Source organism: Cyprinodon variegatus, unplaced genomic scaffold (assembly GCF_000732505.1).
Source record: "Cyprinodon variegatus isolate N-32 unplaced genomic scaffold, C_variegatus-1.0 Scaffold1128, whole genome shotgun sequence".
Taxonomy (NCBI): Eukaryota; Metazoa; Chordata; class Actinopteri; order Cyprinodontiformes; family Cyprinodontidae; genus Cyprinodon; species Cyprinodon variegatus.
The window spans coordinates 129,820-154,036 of NW_015151581.1; the positions used below are offsets into that span (position 1 = coordinate 129,820).

Below are 24,217 nucleotides of genomic sequence, written 5' to 3' on the forward strand. Positions count from 1 at the left end.
TCTTTTGCTGTAAATAGAGGAAGAAACATTTGTCACAGTCAAACAACTGAGATGGATCCAAAGAGGCAAACCTGGGATTATCAGTGAGGAATCACTCTTTAACATGGACTAATCAGGGAAGCTGCACTTTCAACACATAAAGAAGTTACCATACATTTGGTTTCCCTGCTGTGAAGTGGACGAGGTGAGAAAATGCAGGAGTCTCCAGGTATCGCAGGGGCGGATGGCAACTATGCCAACAACGTGCCAGCTTTCCTCACCAAGCTGTGGACGTTGGTGGAGAATCCAGAAACCAACCACCTCATCTGCTGGAGCGCTGTGAGTCCAACCCATAAAAAACAAAACAAAAAAACTATATATAATATGGTTGATAAATGCTTTGTAATAAGTTCTTAAAGCCAAAATAATTCAGATAATGTAGTAGTAAATAAGATCTGAATGTGTTTTTTTTTTTTTGACTGAAAGATCTGAAAATAAGATTAAAGATTCAACATTTGACGTGTGGCGTTCTTTTCCAACCTACCACGATAACAGATGCTATTATGAGCTCAGTTGGATATTCTGAAGTAGATAGACATCTTTGCGAATAGTCTCATGATGCCTGTATTAAAAAAATATATATATATATATATATTATATTTGAGCAAGAAGACCTTTGTTACCCTAGCAAAGCATATCAGATGCGCAGGCTTTACATAACATAGGAAAGTTTTCCAGGTTTATTTCACTGCAAAATGTAGAAAACCAAGACTTTATTTACCCGTGGCATAATTTCAAATTTGCATGAAGAAGAATTTACTTGGAATCATATTCCAGATAAGAAACATCATTGTGAATAACACTATAAAAACAAACAAACTTGGGAAGATATTGCTAGATTCTCTCGCACACATTGATTTACTCTACATTTTTGAAAAGTACATTTAGAAGACAAGATTTATAGCAATAATTATGCATTAAGGTCCAAAATGGGCTGTCTTTAAGACATCATCTTTTCCACTGACCTCCATTTAATTTTCATCAGCACAATGAAAAACTACATTCTGCAGCTATTGGAAAGGCTAAAGAACAGGGGTCCTGCTGATGATGCTGACTGGTCATGCGGCCCTGACTTGCTCCCCATTGCAGAATGCTGTAAATAGGATGATATCAACGTGACACCTGGCAGGAAAAAAGAGGCAAAATAATATCCAAAACGCTTCGTAGAGCCTTACTCCCTAAAGGTTTGAAATATTTCTAACAAGTAATAAAAACCTATTGAAATTGAAAAAAAATAGTAACAGACCAAACTTCTTTTCAGTAAAGACAAATAAAAATGTTTTGATCGGATGAAATGCTTATTTAGTTCCATACAAGACAAAAGTTTTCTTGTTGCCTGGGGCCTTAAGAAGACTGAACAGAAACACACAGAAAAAGAAACAAACACAGAGAAGCACTGATTCAAGAGTATATTCTGTTTTAAAGCAAAATACAAAGAAAATTGTCGATGGTAACAGAGCTTCTTTAATGGCTTCCCCTAGCAGGAACAACACAGCAAAAAACACAAACTTTGAGCCACATATTTCTTCAGCAATTTCCTATTTCGGTAAAATTACTGAATGTTTTAAGGTTTTCCCAAGTAAATTTTGTCCTTCTTAACTCGTAGGTGATTCTATATTTTGGCTCTAACAGATATATTTAATACATCACTCTCCACCTACTGACAGCATCAACATACATACATTAGTTAATATGATTTATTTATGCATTCATCAACTATGCCTTGAAAATATGTGAAACGTATTAATTGCTTCTCTCTCTATTTGCTATTTATTGTTACTGAATTTTAGTTTTTAATTGACTTGTGTAACTTTTGTTATCATTGTGTCATGTTTGCCATGTACCTTAAAAAAAGTTTTATTGGTCGATCTCTTGTTAGCATTAGGCTTTTATTCAACTGTAGTATTGAACTGTTATAATTAAACACAGTCATATTGGATTATAAATTCTTTATTGCCATAAATGTCATGCCATGAATTGCAAATTTGGAAAGCAGTGGTAAAAAGTAGAGTGAGGAAGTGGGGATTATGTCCTCCAGCAGCCTAAGCCTATAGCAGCCTAACTAGAGATGGCGCAGGATATCCTAAATCATTCTAACTATACGCATTATCAAAAAGGGGATTTGTAAGTCTAGTCTTAACCTACTAAGGCTAGAGTGGTATCAGAAGCAATCTCTTCCTGTGATTAAAAAAATGAAATAAATCAAGAATAGCACCATAATTATCAGAGCCACATACAACCTTTAGGTACCATTGTAAAGGTAAGAACTACCTGTTTAACTGTTTGGATGTTCTATCTTTTGTAGAGAGAGTCACCTATGGAGCTAGTTTACTTTTACCTTTGCTAACATAGAACTTTTTTTGTGGCAATGGTTCTATGTTCCTTTTACATGTCTGCTACTTTCTCTTTGAAACCCCAGTTGGCCTTTGCAAAAAGCTGCTCAGGCTGAGTCTGGTTCTACTGGAGGTTTCTTCCTGTTAAATGCAAGTTTTTCCTCTCCAGTGTCGCTGTATGCATGCTTGGTAGGGGGGATCAACAGCAAAATGCAACCGAATGGCAACTTTCATCACATGATCATCCAGAAAGAAAAAAAATCCTGCAAGAAATCCTGCAAAAAAAAAAAGAAAAAAAAAAAGAGGAGTGGTGGCCTAGTGGTTAGAGCATTGCACTTGGGTCTCAGAGGATCTGATTTCAAGTCCCACATACTCCCACAGACTGCCACTCTTGTCCTTTGAGCAAGACCCTTTACTCCACACTGCTCCCTGGGAGCCGCACAATGGCAGCCCACTGTTCCCCAAAGGGATGAGTTAAATGCAAAGAGTTCATTTTGTTGCTTGTGACAGTGTAATGGCAATAAAAGTTTAACAAAAGGACAATGACTCAATGGAATCAGCTGGTTTTGTCTAGATGGAAAAACTTAAACCAATGTGTTTGGATGATTTGATTTTATTGTGTCTGAAAAGTGCCTTGAGATGAGGTGTGTGTTATTGAATGGAGCTATATAAATAAGCTAAATTCTTTTGACTAAATTTTGATGGGCCAGGTGTTGTTGTTATTTTGGCACAATGACAAAACTGTGCCTAATGCCTGAGTTGTTAACCTCATTAAAGGAAATCTGGTTAAATAGAAATGCTAGTTTCCATTGGAAGATTTCCGCCTATGACAGAGATTTTGTTTGTGACATTACACATTAAATGATCATCTGTGCTCAGAGCGGTTCATGCAGATAGGGAAGTCACTTTTATAACTGTCTGTTTATGTACTTTATGTACACCAAATCATTACAAAATGCTCTCAAGTTCTGCAAAGTTTTACACTGAATGCTCTAAATAAAACAACCGGGATTGAAACCCAGGTCCCCAAATTACGCTTAAAGACTTAAACTATTTTGCCATAGGGGTTGGTTACATTTATAATCTTGTTACAAAGAGAGACTACAAATCTTGACAACATTTGAAGAAATTAACAATAGGTTGTTTGAAAGGAATAACTGTACTTTTCAAGACTACAATGAGGGGCAAGCAGCAGTTTTTTTTTCTTTCCAGAAGCATTTTTCTGGAATGTTTGAAAGAAATTACATCTTGACAACTTTTTTAATTTTTTTATTTTTAGAAATATTAAAGGATTTAGAGAAAAAAAAAACATTGGGCCATGTTTGACCAATTTGAACAGAAGGTGAAGAGTAGGCATCACTTGACTTTTCAGACCAATTAAAAATAATAGGTAAATAAAGTGATTTGATCCAAGTACCGGTACATGTTAAAAATCTCCATAACAGTTATTTGTCAGTTTGTCTCGATGAACCCCAACTTAATGTATCTGAATATTTGGTATTTTAAATCAAAAATGTTATTGCAGTAATCTGTGGGTTCCTAAAGATAAACAGAAATAAATTTAAACAGCATTTTGGTGGATTTATGCTTCAGTTCTGTTCTCCTTTTCCTTTGAAAGATGTGTTCAGTAATTGTCTTCGGAACTGACAGCCCTCTCACTCTTTTATAGACTGGAACCAGTTTTCATGTGTTTGATCAGGGACGCTTTGCCAAAGAGGTTCTACCAAAATACTTTAAACACAACAACATGGCAAGCTTCGTTCGACAGCTCAACATGTGTGAGTAAGCCTTTTTGCCTTCTCGTTTAACTTCATTTCATCATCCTATTTACTTCTCTATTCTGCTTGTTTTCTAACAGATGGTTTCCGTAAAGTGGTTAACATTGAGCAAAGCGGCCTGGTAAAGCCTGAAAGAGATGATACAGAGTTCCAACATCTTTACTTTCTACAAGGACATGAGCATATGCTGGAGCACATCAAGAGGAAGGTATGTATGCCACCACGCCCTCCCAATATCATAGGGATATCTTCAGATAGTTTAAGGTAAAATATGAAAAAATAAAGAAATAATTACAAAACTACCAAATTGTTATAATATACCACATTGAAATTGTAAATTTTGAGTATTGAAACAGTAACTTTGAGGTTCTTTCCCTTATTAAGTAACAAAGGAACATCTCTGCTTACCTTATGAACCAATAAAATGCCAATAATCCAATCAAAAACAAATTATAGAGCACATCTACATTTCTACAATGATATGCATATTGCTCTTATAGACCCGAAACACTCTCTATTTTTTCATTTCTTTTTTGTTTTGTTCTTATAGTCAGCTGAAAAATTTTGTAGCATTGTCTGTTGTTAGCATAGAGGATCCTCTGTCAAAAGATAATGCCGTTGCAAGGGCCATGTCTTGGAAAAATTTAGGAACTTCTGCATTGCCATTTATCATTAACATTACACAGCAGAAATGAATCATCACACAAGCTGTTTTCTCTGTAAATATAATTCTAGCCAGCCTGCTGAAGCAGACATTTGTAACAACCCATGTCATCTAATGATAAAGAAATCAACACAAATTAGGCCATTAATACATTTATATCTAGTAAAGTAGAATGACAGAGGAAATTGTATTGAACACACCTTTTCAAATTGAAGTCCTATGGGATAAGATAACTGTCAATAAGATGGTATGCATAGGTGTCTGAATTTGTAAATTAAAGAATGTTCACAAATTCAGACAAATATGCTTTTTTTCTTTAACAGTTATCTTACCCCATAGTCACCATCAACACAATATATCTAAATCTTGAACCATTTGGGGCCTCCTCTATGCCAGCAGGTAGCCCTACTGGGTCATCCTTCCAGCCTTTTCCTGTTTCTGCAAGACTGTCTGTTTGGGATCATGGGCTTGCTGAAAAATATCTTGTTGTTTCCTTTCGATACTTAACAAAAATGTCTCTACATACCTCCCTTCATACTTGCATTGATTATGTGAAGTCCAGTACCATAGACGTAAACAAATCCCCAGGCAATCATGTTTCATGTTTTCACCTCCAACCTTCACAATTGGCATGGTGTTTTTTTGTAATTTTGTTTACAATAGTCTCCAATGACTTTAGTTTTTGTCTGTTATGATTTTTTTTCTCCCTGTACTTTATTGGCTTGTCCTGAATCTCAAACGTGCATCTTTAAAACAAGCTTCTTCAGCAGTGTTTTAGTAAATAGTAAGCACGCATAAGAGAATAAGGTGCTTTTTTAAAATTACATATTATTTAGAGAATATGCAAGGAGCTCGTCATGACTCATCATTGTCTGTTGGAAAACTCCCCTGATTCATTTGATTTCTATGTTAAATCATTTGGGGTGCATATGATAATGTTTGGCTTATGGGGAAAGTAGGTTTGTTTCACTTTCAAAATGTATATAAATTTAAAACACAAAATAAAAAACTTTATTATAGCTTGGAATATAAATCTCATGAACCAGATATCTGATCTGGTATGAATCTGATCAAATTAAATGAAGTTTCATAGTTTTTTATGCTTCTTTTTTTGGTTTTATTTGTAATCTATTGTTTCCACATGTTCAGGTGTCTATTGTGAAAAGCGAGGAGACCAAAGTTCGCCAGGAGGACCTCAGTAAGCTACTCTATGAAGTTCAGCTCCTGAGGACACAGCAGGACAACATGGAGTGTCAGATGCAGGACATGAAGCAGTGAGTAAATACTTTGTTTAGTTTTTTACTTATTTAAATAGAACTGCTCCTTAAATAATTCAGACGGCTCTGCAATGAAGCGTTCAAAATGCTTCATTGTTTTGTTGGAATACCAAAGCAGTTTTACAGCATCATGAAGACACTGACATGCTTTATGTTTGACATGGTGCTTTTTTTTAGGGTATGCTTCTGTAGATTTAAAAAATGTAATTTTTGATTCAGTGGTTCACAGAATAGAATCATGAAACCATCTTCTTATATAGCTGTGGTCAAATTAGATCTGACTTGTGGTTTTGAGTCAGTTGTTTGTATCTGTATCAGAGTCCAGGTGTGAGTCCTGTTATGCAGAATTTAGTATACATTTCACTGGGGAAACGGAAATCTTGATGGCTGCCACAAAGTCTCGCTGCAGGTGGTTTTCAGTCAGTTAAAGGTTCAAAGCATTGCTTGTTTGGAAGTTTTCTGAACATTTCAATCTGAAAAACTCACACGAAGAGAAAAGACAATTAGAAGAAATGTATTGATACAATCACTTGGTCTTTGGCGCTCAGACATCAGCAGGAAACATAGCACTGAATTTTGATAGATACGCATGAACAGGACTAAATAGTGGAGAGGAAAAAACTCCCCATTAGGAAGAAACCTCTGGCAGAACCAGGCTCAACATGGCGGTCTTCTGCCGGTTAAAATGAGACGTGGAAAGCAGTAAAAGTCCGGGAGTAACGAAACTTTGATGAACCTTTAGCTACATTGTTGGAGGAGGGTTGAAACGGGGTCATCTGAATGAAGTCACAGCGCAACCACCGCCTGCGCACAGGAGCAAACGTGTTGCAGATCGGGGGCCTTTTAAGATGAACTTTGGATGCCGATTGGCTTTCGTGGAGGTGTGGTTCAAAGCTGATTGGCTGTGTCATAGGTGGATGTAGGCGAGCAATCAGTTTCTTCAGTTGAACTTCCATCTAGGCACCATTTTCACTTAGCCATATTTCTAACATGCTATAAAAGGTTTTCACCAACAGTCCCATATATTTCCAACTTCTCTATCTGAAGCACATCTGATAAAACCAATGAAGCCTTCGATAGGTCATCCACTATAGGTCATTGTTTTCATTTGAGTAATTAAAGCATTACTGTTTGACTCTGTTATTGTTAGGAAGAACATTCTTTGGTTTTGCAGTAAGTCTAATTTGAAATAAGGGTTGAATCATTTTAGATAAAACTTTCTATGAATAAAAATTTTAATAAAAACTTTGCGACTTGTAGTTCTAACTTTCAGCACCATTACAGTTAATATGTAAAACTTCGAAGTTTGAAATTTCAACTTCTGAGGACAAATGGAACATACCATTAGGGTTTGGTGTAAAAGTTAAAGGACTAGTGGGGGATGTTCTTTTTTCCGGGGGGATCATCAAAATAAGTGGTCCTCCTAATTGTCAATCATTCTAGCGATATGTTTATTTAAGTCGTTCACTTACCGGTGGTGAATCTGACATAGTGGAAAAATTGCAAATCTTCTTTTGGAAAGTAAGCTTGTATGAGCAATGCAAACAGCAACTTTTAAATAGAGTGTGCACAAATATAAATGGGCTCGTGCATGTTCTCGCAAAGGTTTAATAGGTGTTCCCTCTTGGAAGTGGGTACAGGGTTGTGCATGTGCATTTTTTTTTAAAGTGGATAGGGCTTTTCAAAAATTTGCACAAATCTTTCACTATACCTATGGTCAAGGGAGGAAATTAAGTTCCGTCCAGACATGTCAACCTCCACCCCCATGACCTTCTTCACTGACCGCCCTGTTTAGAGGCCTTGGTTTTTGTGCCAAACCAAAAAATAAAAAAGACTGTAAACATGTTTTGCCCATTTTTAAGAATGATGAGAAACTACAGTGAGCAGAAGGAACAATTACATCTCATTTGGTAATTTGTTGCTTTAACACAAATATCAACCTTTTCTTCATCTTCATGTAGAATTTGTTAAAACACTAAGTGGGGGGTGGGTTGCAGCTGGAAATGATTGTGAACCTCCGCTCTGATTCCTAGAATTAAAGAGTCAGAGCTGCTTCTGGGCTGTCAGGTATTCTCCTTGTTATGGTGGAACGAAACACTCAGCAGATGATCTGACGTGTTCTCCAGAGGCCATTGATGCTGAAAATAGCTGCTCGGGGGTCCATTGTTTGAAGGAACGCCTTTGTGCTCAGTATTGTTTGCTGATGTGAAGAGAGAATGTTCACCCCATCACCTGACTGACATACACTCGCATGGTGACAAACTGAGAAATGGGAGCACATGTGTTCCAGTAATGTGTTTCTTTCATTTTATTCAAAATCCTGACGTATAAAACATCTTAATGATAATGCACAGACCAGGTTACTTTCATTGTTCCTATTTCATAAAACTGATGTGAGCTGAAACAACAGTGTTAATAGTTTTTATCTTCCTTTCAGCAGCCTTCTGAAAACCTGCATATTTGCTTTGCCAGTCTCGATAAATCAATTTGAAAATAAAGACATTCTGGTATATCATGTTGCAAGAGAACAATCAGACAGCTCAAGTAGTGCTGAAGATTTTATTTCAAGCATATATTTCTCTATATTATGCAATCCACAGAAACACCGAAATACACAGATATAATCCTATTGTAATATAAAGCTAAAAAAAAAAAAAAACTGAATTGTGATTGTATGACTTAGCAGCTTATTACTGTCTTGCAAGAGCCAAAATAAATATTTTTTTAATCCTTGGTTTGACAGTTGACAGAGTTGATCTGGGTCATGGGAACAACAAAACAGGTTTTAATCAGAGGCAACTGTGTTTTTGCAAGGACTAAACTTAATCCAAACAACAAACTATATCAAAACAGGAGAAAAACGAGTTGGTCACTGATTTGCATCAGACTTTAGGGAGGTACACCATGTGCTTAAAGGAGATGGTGACAAAAACATTTTTAAAAAAGTGTCATTACTGCATGCCCAGAACTTGGTAAAACATATTTTAGTTCTTATGCTTCACTAATCTGGGATAAACTCCCAGAAAACTGTGAAAGCGCTAAGTTTCCTCAAATCAAGGTTAAAAGCCTGTTTGATCATAGCTTCCTTTGGCTGTTCACGTTAATATGTTCACTGAAACATCATTCATTTAATTGCGCTCCAACATTTCTTTGAGTGACTCTACGAGATCACTTCTATGTGCCTTTCTCTGTTTTTTTGTAATTGCATTACTGACCTTGAACAAAAAGAAATGTCTGACCCTGATTAAAGATAGAAGGAAATCTAGCTTATTTCCTGCTGTCTATGTAATGTAATATCGGTTCTAGGCCATTCAGTGATTTATAGATTAACAAAAGTATATTGAGTCATATCTTCTGGGATGGATAGGCTTTAGAGTTAGGTCAAAGTGCTTTACTTTCGTAGTTTTAGTAAGGACATGGACAATTAGTGAAATTTTGGAGTAAGAGATACAGTTTGTTCTTTGTTTTTCAAGTTTAGAAATTCAGATCATTTTGCTTAGTATTTGGCAGAATTTTGTTCCAAACTGTATAGTTCGGTTCAAACATGTTGTACATCGCTCTAAGAACTTCAAGTAAATCACTTTCTTATATATATACATATCCTCTCTGATCATGATATTCCAAACACACTGTTTAGATTTGCGACGTTGACATTGTTCACATTGATCCTGCACCCACTGAGGTTGCATTTGATTTGCGTTGGGCCACCTTACAGAACAAAACAGCTGTATGTATATATATAAATATATATATAAATATATATATAAATATAAATATATATATATATATATGAGTCAAAGCTGTATAACAGACTTTCTAAACAGGCTCTTGTTTGTTGCTCTTGCCTTGCAGGCAGAACGAGGTTCTGTGGAGGGAGGTGGTCTCACTGAGACAGAACCACACCCAGCAACAGAAGGTCATGAACAAGGTGAGCTTATGTCTTCATAGAAATCATTTACAAGGGAGTCAAACAAAAACAGAGCAATTGAATTAATGGTGATGGGAGGAAATCTTACTCCACAGGTTTTAGATCAGCAAATTATTTCAGTTCTGCTTATTACATTCCCCTAAATTTATGTTCATACATCTTAAATTAATCCAGGTTTTACTTATATTCCAGAATGTAGCCACTCGCATCTAAGCTGAGATTAATGCTTACTTGTAAAAAAATGTTTGAAATTTTTAATCTTTATTTTCCTTCTCATCAATGAATAAAACTGATTTAATTTTTTTTTGTAACTCAAATTCTGCACAAACCCAGAGGTTCTATTCTCTTGTATAAAAATGTACTAAAATAATTTTTTTCTTTGTTAAAACCAGCTGCCAAAGTGATTGTTTACTTTTGACTCAAGAGGTGTTTTTTTTTCTTTCTCCGGCATTAAGAACGATGCTGATTCATGCTGTGCTTTTTCTCTCCTAACCAGCTGATCCATTTCCTGTTCAGCCAGATGCAGTCCAGCACACCCAATGCCGTGGGCCTGAAGAGAAAACTGTGAGCACGCACACACACACACACACCCACACCCCCAGAGCAACAGTCAACAAAAATGGGACAAACAGGGCAGCTGCCTCAGCTGACAAACCAAACGATCAAACTGAACAGGCGCCATGAATGGAGACAAGTGCTGAATCAGTCAGTCAGGTGCTTCACTCACAGTGAAGGCAGCACACAGTGCATGACCCTGTTGCAGCCAATGTGTTAAAGTGCTGGCTCAGCTCTGAATCTATGAGCGAACAAGGCCAGGATGAGAAAGGCGAGCCGTGCCCTAATACAAAAAAGACTACAAAAAAAAAACATAGGATTTCCAGGTCTGTGGCACTATTAGTAGATGCCAATGAAGGTTTTCGTCTTTAATCTTTCTGAAATCCAGGTGTTTTGGGTTATTTTCTCATCATCTGGATTATTCATAGAGTATTCTTACAATAATTTTGTGGGCCGCCTACTCCAAAAACCAGAAGTAAAACCTGCAAAAGCACATCACCATATTCTCAGAACTTCCTATGATGTTTAACCCTTTCGTTTGTTGCATTAGTCAATATAAATGTTGTCTCACATCCAGGAGGTCTCAGGTTCCAATCTCTAGAGGGTTCAGGCTGCTTTTGGTAGTTAACTATGTGGAGGATTTTAAAGATCTACATGAATTATACAACTTAAGTTAAAATTCCAAGTTAAATATGTTTTCGGTTTTTGTTATTTTTTAATTCAGTTTTTAACTTGTGGATACATTAAGAAAGAATTCATCTTAAAACACTGGGGGGAATATGCCCAAAAACTTTGACTCCTTATCACATTTGGATTGTGACTGGCATGACAAATGTTTACGTAAATGTACTGTAGATTGAAAATGTCCAAATAACTATTCTCTGGAGAGATGAATTAGATCTCTACCCTCTAAGTCGTCCATCCATATCCCTTTATTTGACAAAGTGTTTGGGTTAGAAAATCTCTTTAAGCCCTTGATTCAAAAAAAGCATAGACATTTCATGGTTTTCCTTGAAAAATATATACATTTCTTAAATTGCATTAAAACCTGTTCAAATTTAATAATGACTTATCTTATGATATGAATTTAGAATCCAGTAGCTGCTTTCTTATTAAAACTATTTACTGTAGCTTTTAGTTGGATATGATTAAGATTATTATATTGTGCAAAGAAAAGTATCGCTCCCTCCCTTTTTCTTTTACCTCATGCTTAACAGTTTTGGATCACCAAACAGATTGTGATATCAGACAAAGATAATTTCAATTAAGACAAAAATCAATTTTCAAATGATGATTTCATCCTGAAGGGGAAAACTTTACCACAAACAATTATTGGACCCTGAAGCTAATACATGCTTTTAACTCCCTTCACAGCATATTAAAGCTTTTAGCATCCGTTGCTAAAGTTGTTTTGATAGATGTGGGAGAAAACTGGTAAGATCATTAGATAATATTTTAGCTTGGGAGGCCTGTTTGCAGTCACGCAGCAGCCTCTCAGCAGTATTTACATCTGGACTTTGACTCCTTTTTGTACCATTCAGATGAAGATTTGATGCATTTTTGCTTAAAGTCTCAAACTCATGACAAATATCAACAACACCAAGATGACCAATACTTGAAGCAGCAAAGCAGCTCCAGACCATCATACTGCCACCACCCTGCTTCACTAGTGGTATGGGGTTCCCTTTAGTGTACAAGATGAATCTTAATTCCTGAGGATGCAAAAGATTTTTTTTGGTAGATGTGAGGTGGACCTTCCTAACCATTTATCTTGCTTAGCAGAGGTCTTAGCCTTTCAACCCTCCTATTGTTGCAGCCTTCTGTTCCAACAACCCCCCCCCCCCCCAAACACACACACACACAAAGGCAGTGGGTGGTAACAGGTGGTTTTTGGTTTTGCACGCACCTGCAGCTTGACTTATTGTGAAAGCAAAAAAGTCCCAACTACAGTACCATTACTAAAAATGTCTTGGAACTTAGTAGAAACGAAATTTATTCTTTTAAGCTCCTAAAAAAGTGGGGGGGAAAAAAAATCATTTTTTAAAACCTCCAGTCCACATCAGACATTTACCACACAATCCCCCAACACATGGTCTGCTCTTAATCACTCAAATTAATGGGAGGTTCTAACAATTAACAACTTACTCTTAACAATTCCAAATCTAAAAAATAAAGTGGTGCTGCGCCGCTTGTAGTAGACTTGAAGTGCTGATTGTTACCTTGATTGATGAATTTATGTCTGACTCTCCATTGCCAATTAAACATCTGTTTATTGCTTATGTTTCTTGTAAAAGTCAATCCAAAATCCAACAAGCAAACATCTGAATCTGCATGCATGGCACCGTGTTGCTTCACCACTCAAAAACTTTTTCCCGCTTGCGAGGTGGATAGAAAAGCTTTTGTTGCCCTTAATAAATAAATCATCATAACTGTGTATTGTCTAAGGCTAAATGTTTCCTAATATAATTTGTAGGTCATTTTAGCTTTAAAAAAATAAGTAAACATGAAATAATTTATCATTTACATAATAATTTTAATTTAATTTTGTATAATAAAATGATAAACATAAACTAAGTCATATATTGAATTGAACTTGAACTGAGTTTAGCTGAAATGCCAAAACTTTGAGTGTCTGGTGTGAAGGTAAGCATATATTGTCCTGAAAGTATTGACAAATACAGAACTTTGACAAAAAATCTGATGGTCTTCTGTTATTAATAGAGTTATGAGTCATTCCTTCCTGTAAAGCATCCTCTGCCAATTATTCAGGCTTTGAGTGCTCCTAAATGAAGTATTTTATTCCCATTAGGCCTCTGATGTTGGATGATGGCTCTCCCAGCCCTTCTCCTCCCAAGTTCAGCCACCATGTAGAGTCAGTACAAGAATCTTACTACATCCACTCGGTGAGTATAGTAAAATATAACAAAGAAAATGACCTAAGTGTAAATAAGCATGAGCAGATTTGTTTGAATATCTATCTGCAGTTATTAATGCTCTTTTGACTTTCTCAATGACATGTCTCTATCATTACTGATCCCCCAAGCTACTGACCTTACATGTTTAGTACAAATGTTTCCAGCAGCCACATCCACTGAAGCTGCAGCTGTCTGGTTATTCAGGCAGGGCGGGTGTTTTATGGCACTCTTATCAGCTAGTCATGCAAAATCAATCCAAACTGTCTTCATTCATGATGTCTGATCCTTATCTGCAGAGAGAGAGAGAGAGAGAAAAAAACGAGATCTCTTTGGGCAGTCTGCTAACTGAACACTAGAGGGAAGCAGTGTGTTGTCACTGATACTCATTATTGTCAAGTTTCTTCAGTTTTCAGTCAGAAAGTTTCCTTTTCCAAACTCTATAGACCACTTTGCCTTCATTTCTTTCTTCACCTTTCCCTTCTCAGCCATCTAGCAATGTTGCGTCCTGTTCTACTGATGGACTGACAGGAGGACCAATCATTTCAGATGTTACTGACATCACTCAAACCAGCATGGCCTCTCAGATGCAGTCTCCTGACAGCAGGTAAGTCAGAACCTTCAACGCCTGTATAACTGAACTTCCTTCTTCTAAGCTCTCCAGGATCTCAAAAGGTGGAAGATGGTTAACTTCCTGCCTCCATGCACAGGGAGAAGTGCATGATGCTTATCAAAGAAGAGCCTGTGAGCCCAGGAGTCCGCGGTGGAGGGAAAGTGGCCAGTGTTGGTGGAGGAGAAGCTTTGGCAATGAGCTCCACCTGTGAGGTCTGCTCCTCTGAGCCTCCTGTCCTCCCTGTCGCCATGGTACAGTCTGTCCTGGAGGGGAGGGGCTCAGCAGCTTCACTTCTAGAGAGGAGAAGCAGGAGGCCTACCACTGACAGGTATGTAAACCCTGTTGAACTCACTGAAATGAATTGATTTGTTTGTGTGTTTAATTTCAGTGTCTGTGTGCAGAGCTGAAATTTCTGAGTCAGTGGAGAATGTAGAAATGAGTATGGAGGAGCTGCAGCAGCTGCTGCTCAGGAGCCACCAGCAGAGCGCTGTAGAATCTGGAGCCGGCGTTGCAATGGATGTAAGTAGATATGCTGCTATGAGTTAAGATGACACAGTGCCAAACAATCAATCCTCTCAACCTGGGAGAAAAAAAATTACAGTTATGGACTGAGAAACAATCCCTTTCCTGTTCCTGGAACTTGTAGAAGCACATTTAATGGGAATGCCTTTCAGTAGTGTTTGAAACTGAAACTAACCTCATCACTTACTGTCTGATTATTTCAGCTTAGAAATGTCAGACTGCTTGGGAACACTCACAAGGAACTGAAATGCTATCCACAGCTCAGCAAAAAGGTCAATACAAAGAAAAAAAAATGAAAAGAAGAAGTGATATCGGGAAGAGTATCCGGTCCTGCAGCAGCAAAACTAAGTGAATTCAACAGCCTGTTAGTCGCACTACTGAGAACAGGAGTACATTAAAAGCGAGAGACATACTTAGAAGTGGCCGGAAGGGATGTTTAAGAAAAGTCTCCTACATTTCTGAAATTTAGACTCACATTAGAGCTCTGAACTTTAACTGGACCATTGGTACATTCTGCTGTAGATAAGCTGCTGTGTTTGGGAATCCTGTGCTCTCAAAAAACTCCAACATATGGCCTCAAACTGAACTCTAGAAGTATTTTGCATACATTAAAGATCACGTTCGATTCACTTAGTGCAAGGGGCCCAATTCTACTAGTCTTCAAAAAAACCCACCATTCTCCAGTGCATCCACAGAACCTGCAGCTAGTTTATTTTGCAGTTTGATTGGTTAGATTGATTGGTTAGGTCGCACTACTTAACAACCTGGAAGTATGACAAATTAAACTGCTTTATTCACCTGCCCCACCATCATCTGACATTAAGCGACAGAAAAAGAACCCTAGAAAGATATTTGGACACTGCGACTGTGCAACCGAGGCAGAAGCAGACTGACAGTTCTGGACCGTCTGCCTGCTTTGTTCATAACCAGATCAGCTGTACAAAGGTTGAATATTTTTTTAAGAAAAAAAAATTCAAACAGTTTTGAAAAGTTTGTGAAACCTTTTTCCCATAATGATGGTCCATAAAAGTTGCTTTTTAAAATAAATTACTGATCCTCATTCTAATTAGCCTTGTGGTAGCATTACTGTGCACTCTATAGAGCAGTTATTGAAAACTGCCTTTGTTAAAGATCAATTGGTTCATACATTTAGCTGATTTTAATGGTATTAAACATCTGAAATGTTACCGTTGTAGTATATTCATATACACTTGCATGCAAATTTTACTTAATACAAATACAAATCCAAGTTTCTATTGTTCGTGTGTTTCTGCAGCCTTTCAGTTTAAGCCTGCCTCTGACTGAATGGAACTTCACAGAGATGGAGTCCAACCTCAAATCTGTAAGTCAAAGTGTATTATCTCAGGAGCTGCAGGGGAAAACACAAACATAATTAGTTTGGAGTGAACTGAGAATTAGAAAAATAACGTAAACCAGCTTAAAAGCTACTATTGGCACATTTTGTCCCCTCTTTGAGGATGCAAAAACAAATGCACTAAGGAAATAGAAAAACAATATGTCAGCTTCCTACAGCTATAAGAAGGATGATCACTACAACTTCTCCAGCTATATGAAATGAAACTAAAACAGAAAGGAAATTAAAGAGAAATACACATATGTATTATTTTTCCCTACCATAATGTAACTTTGAATGGCAAAGAATATTATTATTACAATTATGTGAATTTAATGCTTAAATTTTCTTCAGATCCCTTCTCAGAACAGCTGCCACAATTCACCGAATATCCTAAAATGAAAAATATCTATATAAAAAGATGTCAACCTTTAATATCTATATAAAAGAGTCAACATCTGAATCATGTCATTGATACAAGAGGATTTTTGTCAAAAATCTATAACATTTGCGGAGGTTTCTTTTCTTTACGACCAGAATGAAGAAAAATCAGTAACTCCTCATTAAGTTAGAAAAGTGGAAACAGACTACTTTCTTACAGCAGTAATGGAAATTAGAGTAATTTGGGAGTAAGACAGGGCAGGGCGAAACTCTCAATCCACAGATTTATCAATACTCTGATGGATGGAGAGAGCCAGAACAATCGTTAAACTTAATACTTTCTGTGATAAACAAATAAATGTGTCCTACGCTTTTGTAATATTGAAAGCCTCAGTCAAGAAGATGATCATATTGGATAGTATGATCTTTAAATTATCATAAAGCACAATAAAACATATGGCCTTTTAAGACTGTCTTATTTCCAGCCTCAGAGAGACAAGTGCTAAAAGCCTGAGCTCACCAAGTAATCAATAACATCTCTGAGGTCCAATCCTTCTCACCAGATTCTTACTGAGCACAGAGGATGCTGAAGCTCTGAGATCAGGCAATCTTTCATTTGGTCATCAGAGGAATTTTCACAACAAATAGATGGAACAGATAGAATAAAAAAACTACCATGGTACAAAAATCTAATGGTAAAGGACACTCAGTGACTTAATAAACATTAATTATGCTGATGACTGATTGAGGACCACTGATAGCATAGAGAACAACAAGATTCTTCTCTGCTACATTATTTCCAACAGCCTTTTATCCCACATACATGCTAGAAAACCTTTAAAAATGTTTAACACTAAGTTAACTGTGCATAAACCCTTTCAAAATGTTCAGATTGTAGAATAAATATCTTCCCTAAAGGAAAGTCGATTAATTCTTTATCCCTGCTTGGTTTTTCTTTGTGGAGATGAAAGTCAGTGGGGGAAGAACTGAACCCCTTGGTACAGTCGGAACTTACGACACATGACACACTGCTTGTTTTTAGGAAGCACATTAGATTACACTAATTTGTTAAGCCTATAGTATTTTCTGTGTTGAGAAAAAAAGTATTTATCTTTATGAATGTGATGGAATGTGTTTTTTTGACAGTACATGTTCCATAATCAGGAAGCAGAGGCTTTTCCAGCTGCCAGCTGTGAAGATCAGTGACTCTGAGCCATGGAGTGTCATTTTCAACTGATAGGTAACAAAATATGATCTCATAATTAAACCCTTTATTTAAGGTACAGTGGGGGTCTTTCTTTTTCCGAGTGGATCATCAAAATAAGTTGTCCTCCTAATTGTCAATCATTCTGGTGATATGTTAACGTAAGGCCGTCCTATGTGCTCATCCTCATTTTCACTTACCAGTTGTGAGTCTGACATAGTGGAAAATTTGCAAATCTTCTTTTGGAAAGTAAACTTGTATAGGCAATACACACAGCAACTTTTTAACAGAGTGTGCACAAGGAGAAATGGGCTGTTGCATGCTCTAACACGCCTTTAATAAGCGTTCCCTCTCGGGAGTGGGTACAGGGTTGTGCATGTGCATTTTGAGGGCTGGTCTTTTAAAAAAAATGTGAATGTCCTTAAATATAGCTTTAATAAAAGTAAAAAAATCACTTATTTTCACATTAAATCTGCAAAGACTGGTGTAGTTAATTGAATTTCTAATATTGTTTTCATATAGAATAATAAAAACAATTATAAGTATTAGGTAGTGTGCATTTTTATTTTTTACCCTTTGTTCTGATACCCATTAAATAAAATCCTGTGCAATCAATTGCCCTCAAAATTCATCACTAGGAGTGATGGCCTAGTGGTTAGAGCAGTGTGCTTGTGATCTGAGAAGTTCGATCCGCACAGCCTCCACTCTGGGTCGCTTCGCAAGCCCCTTCACCCCACACTGCTGACCGGGCGCCACACGATGGCAGCCCACTGCTCCCCAAGTGTACAGGTCAAATGCAGATGCAAATTTCACGAGTGTGAGATCAATAAAGTTCTTTTTTTTTTTAAATAGACATTTAATCTGAGTATAAAATAAGGTGTTCTACAAAGGCCCCTGAGGTTTGTTAGAGAATATCAGTGAACAAACAAACCCTGAAAGTCCAGGAAAACAGCAGAGAGAAAGTTGGAACTTTTAGAGAGGATTGCTTTGTTCAATCCGCCATCTGAATGTGGAGAAAGGAAAAACCACCTCCAAATGTACCCAATGCAGGCTTGGAATGGGAGATATCTTACAAAGAAGCTGCCAAAGACCACCAGTACTTCTGGAGAACAAACTCAGAATCTGCCAACAGAACAGAGATTCCATAAAGTTAAATAAATAGATCTAATCTTTCTGGAAGAGTGGCAGGAAGAAAAACACTGTCAATTGAAAGCTTTAAGATTTTATAGCTTATTACAGGGCATGAATGAGGGACTTGACATTGGGCATGAGGAAGAAGGTTCCTGGCCAGCTTGGCCCACGGAAGACAGGAAAATAGGAGTTAAGGTAGCAATAATAAAATTACTAGTTTAACCTGAGGTTAACTCTCCTGAGCCTAAGGGTAATTCTTCTTGTGCTAAATGCCTGAAGAGACACTCTGACATCCCATCTTGTTTCTCTCCTCAGGCCACAGAAGCTGCTGTTCCACTCATTATTCTACTCCACATGAGTTTGAACTGAAAGCCCTGCCAGGCTATTTCCTACATGCTGCTTTGTTTCCATTCTGTGCACATAAGGACATCTGAAAGAAAGAGGACAATGGGATTTACTAACTACTTCCTGGTTAGCTGGCTGACATGCATTTGATGTCCACATTTGCAGTTAAGGAAACAAAATAATGTTGTCATGATAAGGATAACATTATAAATGATTCTCATTTAAAGCCAGATGGATGCAGAATGCTCATTTTTGGCTTCTGCACTTTAGTCTTTCTGCGAATTCCAGGCCGGAAATTTGTTTTTTGTTTTTTTCCCTCCTATATATAATTTATTTGCAAAAGTGTTTTAAATAATTTAGCACAAGAAAGGCAATCATGTGGGTTAATGTGGCACATTTCAAAAGTAAATGTTCTTAGTCTGTGTAAAGGTTCCTAAACTCTTGCTGAAAAATCACTGTAAGTGCTACAATAGAGGAGAGGTGTTTTAGCAGTTTTATAGCCTAGAATGCAAATGTAAACCAAACTATAACCCGTTCAAGAATGAATGGGTTACAGGGCCAGGAAAGAAACCAGTCACCCATCTCTGTTGGCAAACGCTTTTAACTCAATCTGTGGGTTCCCAGGCCAAATGAGATATATATTCTCTACAGTAAGTCTTGGTTTTTCCCACCCTCTCCTGCTAATGGGGCTTGCCCAAAAACTAGTACCCAGGAAGAATCTTGTAGAACGGGCATATGCCCTGTCCACCTCAACTGCCTTCTTTCATTGCAGAGAAGCAGTGGCTACAGGGCAAAGCCCCTCACCCTTTCAATTTTAATCCAGTTTATTTATATAGTGCCAATTCACAACACATGTCAACTTAAGACACTTTTCAGAGACAGTTCAATCAGATTATACAGTCAGACTATGAGACTCTGGGGAAAACCAGCCCATAGATGAGACTTTGATTTTGTAGGATTAGTTTCTCCTGGATGAGAATGTGCTGACATATAATGACTGTACAGCAGAGGTCTCTAACCCAGGTCCTGCAGGTTTTGCAACCTTGTAGGTTTTAGTGGCATCCCTGCTCCAACACAGCAGACCCAAGTAAACGGCTCTCTACCAGGCCTTTGCCAAACTTGATGGCATAGCGAAGAGATAATTCAGTCATTTTGAAAAAGATTAAATTATGCATCTAAAAACTGCTGGACAGTAGATCTTGAGGACTAGGGCTGGAGACCCCTGCTCTACAGCAAGTTCTCACTGTGAGAATGCATTTAGCAACAGTGGAGAAGGAAATCTCCCTTTTAATAGACCAGCAGAACCAGGCCCAATGTGAGGCTAAGGCTGACAGGGGATTCGATGAGAGAGAAGCAGACATACAAAATGAACATTTAAACACAGATCTATATATGCTTTCTCTGTTAAAATATGTAGCAGTAAACAAGCTCTATAGGTGGCGCTATTGAGGAACGAAACAGTTAAGCAGACGAGCACTGAGCCAGTTTTCATGTCTAAAGGATGAAAGAGAAAACTTACATTTATTCACAATAAAAGCTAAACCCCTAGCTATATCTAGGAGAGAAACCAGACTAGGCACTGAAAAACAGGCCCACTCTATCATCTATAATCTAAGATGTTGATGGCAGCAGCCCAGATGATAGATCTCTCCAGGATGGCATCACAGCTGAAGAGGAACAGGCAAGATGAAGCTACTATGATCAGAAAAAGCAGAGAGATTAAAGTTTGGGGTTGAACTTCCTTTTTGTCATGATCAATATCTCTTGACCATAAGTGTGGTGTGGAACAGAGACAGACCACCGAGTAGAGAGTGTGTTTTTTTTTTTGTCTCAGCTCTTTTCTTCGAACCAAAGCAGTGGCCACTTTATTACACAGGAAGCACAATATGTATCCATTTCTCTACCATTTCTCTTCAACTCCATCCTAACATCACTTGATCCAGAAGCCTTTCTTAAGCAAGCAGGAAAATGTGGATGGATGGAGTTTAACCTACCAACTTGACATGTCCTTGCACTGATTGGCCAAATGTTATAGTTTCTATTTTTATTTCTGAAATAATCCAAAAATACTTCTTATTTGACAGAAGCCTAACCAGTTCTTCATTCTGCACCACCTACATCTCAGAGGTTTGACATTGGGCCATGTTTTTTTTTTTTGGTTGTAGAAGAGTGACACTCTGTAAAGCTCACAGAGGCTGCATATGGATACATATTTAGTTGATATGTTTGTGAGAGCACATATAGAGCTTAATCAAACAATTCCTATTTTTTTCCCCTCTGAAAACAATTCAGTACATCTGAAAATGGAGCTGGAGTTTTTATTACCACATGTGTGATGGTATTGTTTCTTACAACTTAATCTGTAACAGAACTTTTGCAAACCTTAAAAACTGTAAAATAACATTAAGAACATTTACTACTTTTTTTTTTTTTTTCCATTTTTGTGTAAACTTATTTTGTGCTCAGCATTGGTTGCAGGCAACAATTATTTGTGAAAATGTGATTAGGAGACAGTAGCTGCAGATAAGTTGAATTGTGCAATATTGTACAGAACTGTGAGAATACTGCAATGCACAGATGACCATTGGAATGTAGGACATGAACATTTTGCAGTTTGAGTTGTGGAGTAGAGGGGACTACAATGAGATGCACAGCTGAAGGAGAAAGTTAGCCTGAGAGTCTAAAATTGCTGCCATTCATGCTGAGCTGCACTGAAGCTTTCAGCACTTATTACAGTACAATGAAGTGACATAAGCAGTAGGAAGCCTGCAGCTTGTGGTCAAGCTGCTGGCTTCCTACTGGGTGTCTTTTGCAGTGGCAGTACCGTAACCTTTTCACCCGCAAACATAGTTTCAAAAAAAGCACACATTAGCTTTAGCTTTGCGTTGCTTTTTTTCATCAAATTTCCACTGTTGCACAAACATTTTTTTCTCAAACAGACTGAAACTCCAGTAGAACATGTTCCCACAATTAACGCAATGTCTCACTTTTAGGGAAATGCAAAGTGCGTTAGTTCAGAAGTCTCAGAGACAAAAAAGAGGTTTTTCTAATATGCCTAAATATTTTCTTGAATAGACTAAAATAGTTTTTTGTGACCTCCAGGTTAATGTTTAATTGGTTGAGCTTTATTCTCTGTACATGAAAGAAAAGTGACCTTTGGTGTAAAATAAATGAAATTGCACTAAAAAAAATCTAGTTGTAAGATATCCTTAGGCTAAGCAGTTGTTTTTGTTCCTCATCATATGAGTGTAAATGGCTTTTTCAAGGGGTGATGAATTGCACATTCAGTTGCTGTTGTGTTCCTAATTTATTCTGTTTTAAATTTTAATCATTTGCACTGGCAGGGAATAGATGTGTGTTAAAATGGCATTTATGCTCGTTGGGATTGCAGATGGATAAGGAAGTATTTTTGTTCAGTGGCTGAAAAGACATCTGCTGTTAACAAAGCCTGGCATCCCAAAAGCACCTCTGCACTGTGAACGTTCATGAATAAATCTACATACAAATTCACAGCACTTGCTCTGCTAGCAAAAGATAATAGAAAGCAAGTACCCACTGTCTCTAAAGGACAGGGATAATCTCAGTACTTAGGTGCTTTTGAAAGTGGGCCACAAGTCGCTCAAAATATGATGCATTTAGTGGGATTTTTTTTCTTGTTTTTGCAAAGACTAAAGCGTATTGTTACAGTTACTGAACATGTATTCCACCTGTGTATAAAAAAATGTATTTGGTCAACCTAAATAAAAAAGTTATAAAAAAAACAACATGCTTAATTACTTTCTTGTAATGATAGTTACATATCTAAGAATTTGTACTAACGTATTGTGTATGTCTGCAACAATTTACACAAACACTAAAGCATTTCTGATAATATAACTAAATCTAACTAACACTGTTCAAATTACATTGTTTTAACACATTTTACAATTGAGATGGTTTGTGCTCTATGTCTCCATAATTATATCAATTTTCTTATTTAAAGATAACTATATATATAAGAAGGGAATATCAAAATAAATATAAGTATGAGGACTAGAATTTGTCCAATACTTCAATAGTTTGGCCTGTTGATAAATCGGATGATATTTGCCTGTCTTTCCAGTATTGGCGTTTCGACTGATAGTGTTAGGAATCCAGTTTGTGTGGCCTGTTTGTGTGTTTCCTTTTTCCACCACCAGGAGGTGCCCTGTCTTCGCTGTCCCTCCCTGCACACCTGCGGCTCATTGGACCATTAGCTGAAGGAGTATTTGAGCAGTGGGCTGTCACTACCTCGGCCCCAGAGTGTTTGCCAGTCTTGGGTACCCTAGCCAAACAGGAGATTAGCTGAATCTAACCTAGCTTTGTTTTTCTGAGTCTAACAAGTGTTTTGTCTTTGCTCTCCGGCAGGAAGCTTTCCTGTTTAACTGGATACCTGGACCTTCTCCGCCCCGGAAGGATATACCGAGTTCACACTGAGTAGGGGAAAATCTCCACATGTTCTGTTGAAGTTCCCATCGGAAATCCGAGTGACAGTCCACTCCATTACTCCTCCGGGTCCCACGCTTTTCTACCTGTCCGCCCTCCAATGTGTGCACTATTTTCTGGATTCCCCACACAGACTGGATTCAAGGACTAACAAGGCCCCCTCAATGTGAGTCCCTTTCCTGCATTATCTAAAGCATCCAAGATTCCCACGGTCCCTGAACTGACCTCTGAACTTCCCTTCTCACTTCCAGTTCCGGTTCACCTGCTCTCTCAGTACCAGACCCCACTCCTGTTACTTCCTCAATAAACCTGTTAAACTTTTCCCATGCTCTCTGTGTGCTTTCTCTGCATGTGGGTAAGATTCGTAAAACCGATCATGACAGATGACAGTGTAAGTAGGCAATTTTTAAACATACTTTTGTCACGATTCTGCTCTTTGTGGACTTTTTGGTTCTGTTTGTTTTGTGTTCGATTGCACTTTGGTTTGTGTCATTCTTGTCATGATGGGTATAAGTTGCTAGCCCATATGCAGAACACACTCAGGAGGCAGGGAAAAAGTTCAAAGGTTTATTTATAATAAGGAACAAAGCAGATCAGGATGTCATCAGGTCCAGGGCTGGTCTCGGCTGGGTTGCTGACCCGGAGCTGAGCAGAGCAGCAGAGGGGATAAATCCTAGGAGGATTCTGAGGCTGGCGGCAGACTGAGGGATTGGAGGA

At 37.6% G+C, this 24,217-nt stretch overlaps 1 protein-coding gene across 1 annotated transcript; it reads left to right on the forward strand.

The window, feature by feature from the left end:
* On the forward strand, positions 1-19,200 carry LOC107101658 (heat shock factor protein 1-like). Its single transcript, XM_015400650.1, has 13 exons — positions 1-318; positions 4,042-4,150; positions 4,231-4,358; positions 5,964-6,088; positions 9,944-10,019; positions 10,516-10,583; positions 13,384-13,477; positions 13,975-14,093; positions 14,197-14,427; positions 14,501-14,618; positions 15,898-15,963; positions 17,503-17,596; positions 19,007-19,200. The coding sequence occupies exons 1-12, from the start codon at positions 193-195 to the stop codon at positions 17,560-17,562; spliced, it is 1,320 nt and encodes a 439-aa protein (XP_015256136.1). The 5' UTR covers positions 1-192; the 3' UTR covers positions 17,563-17,596; positions 19,007-19,200.
* The last annotated feature ends 5,017 nt before the right edge of the window (positions 19,201-24,217 follow it).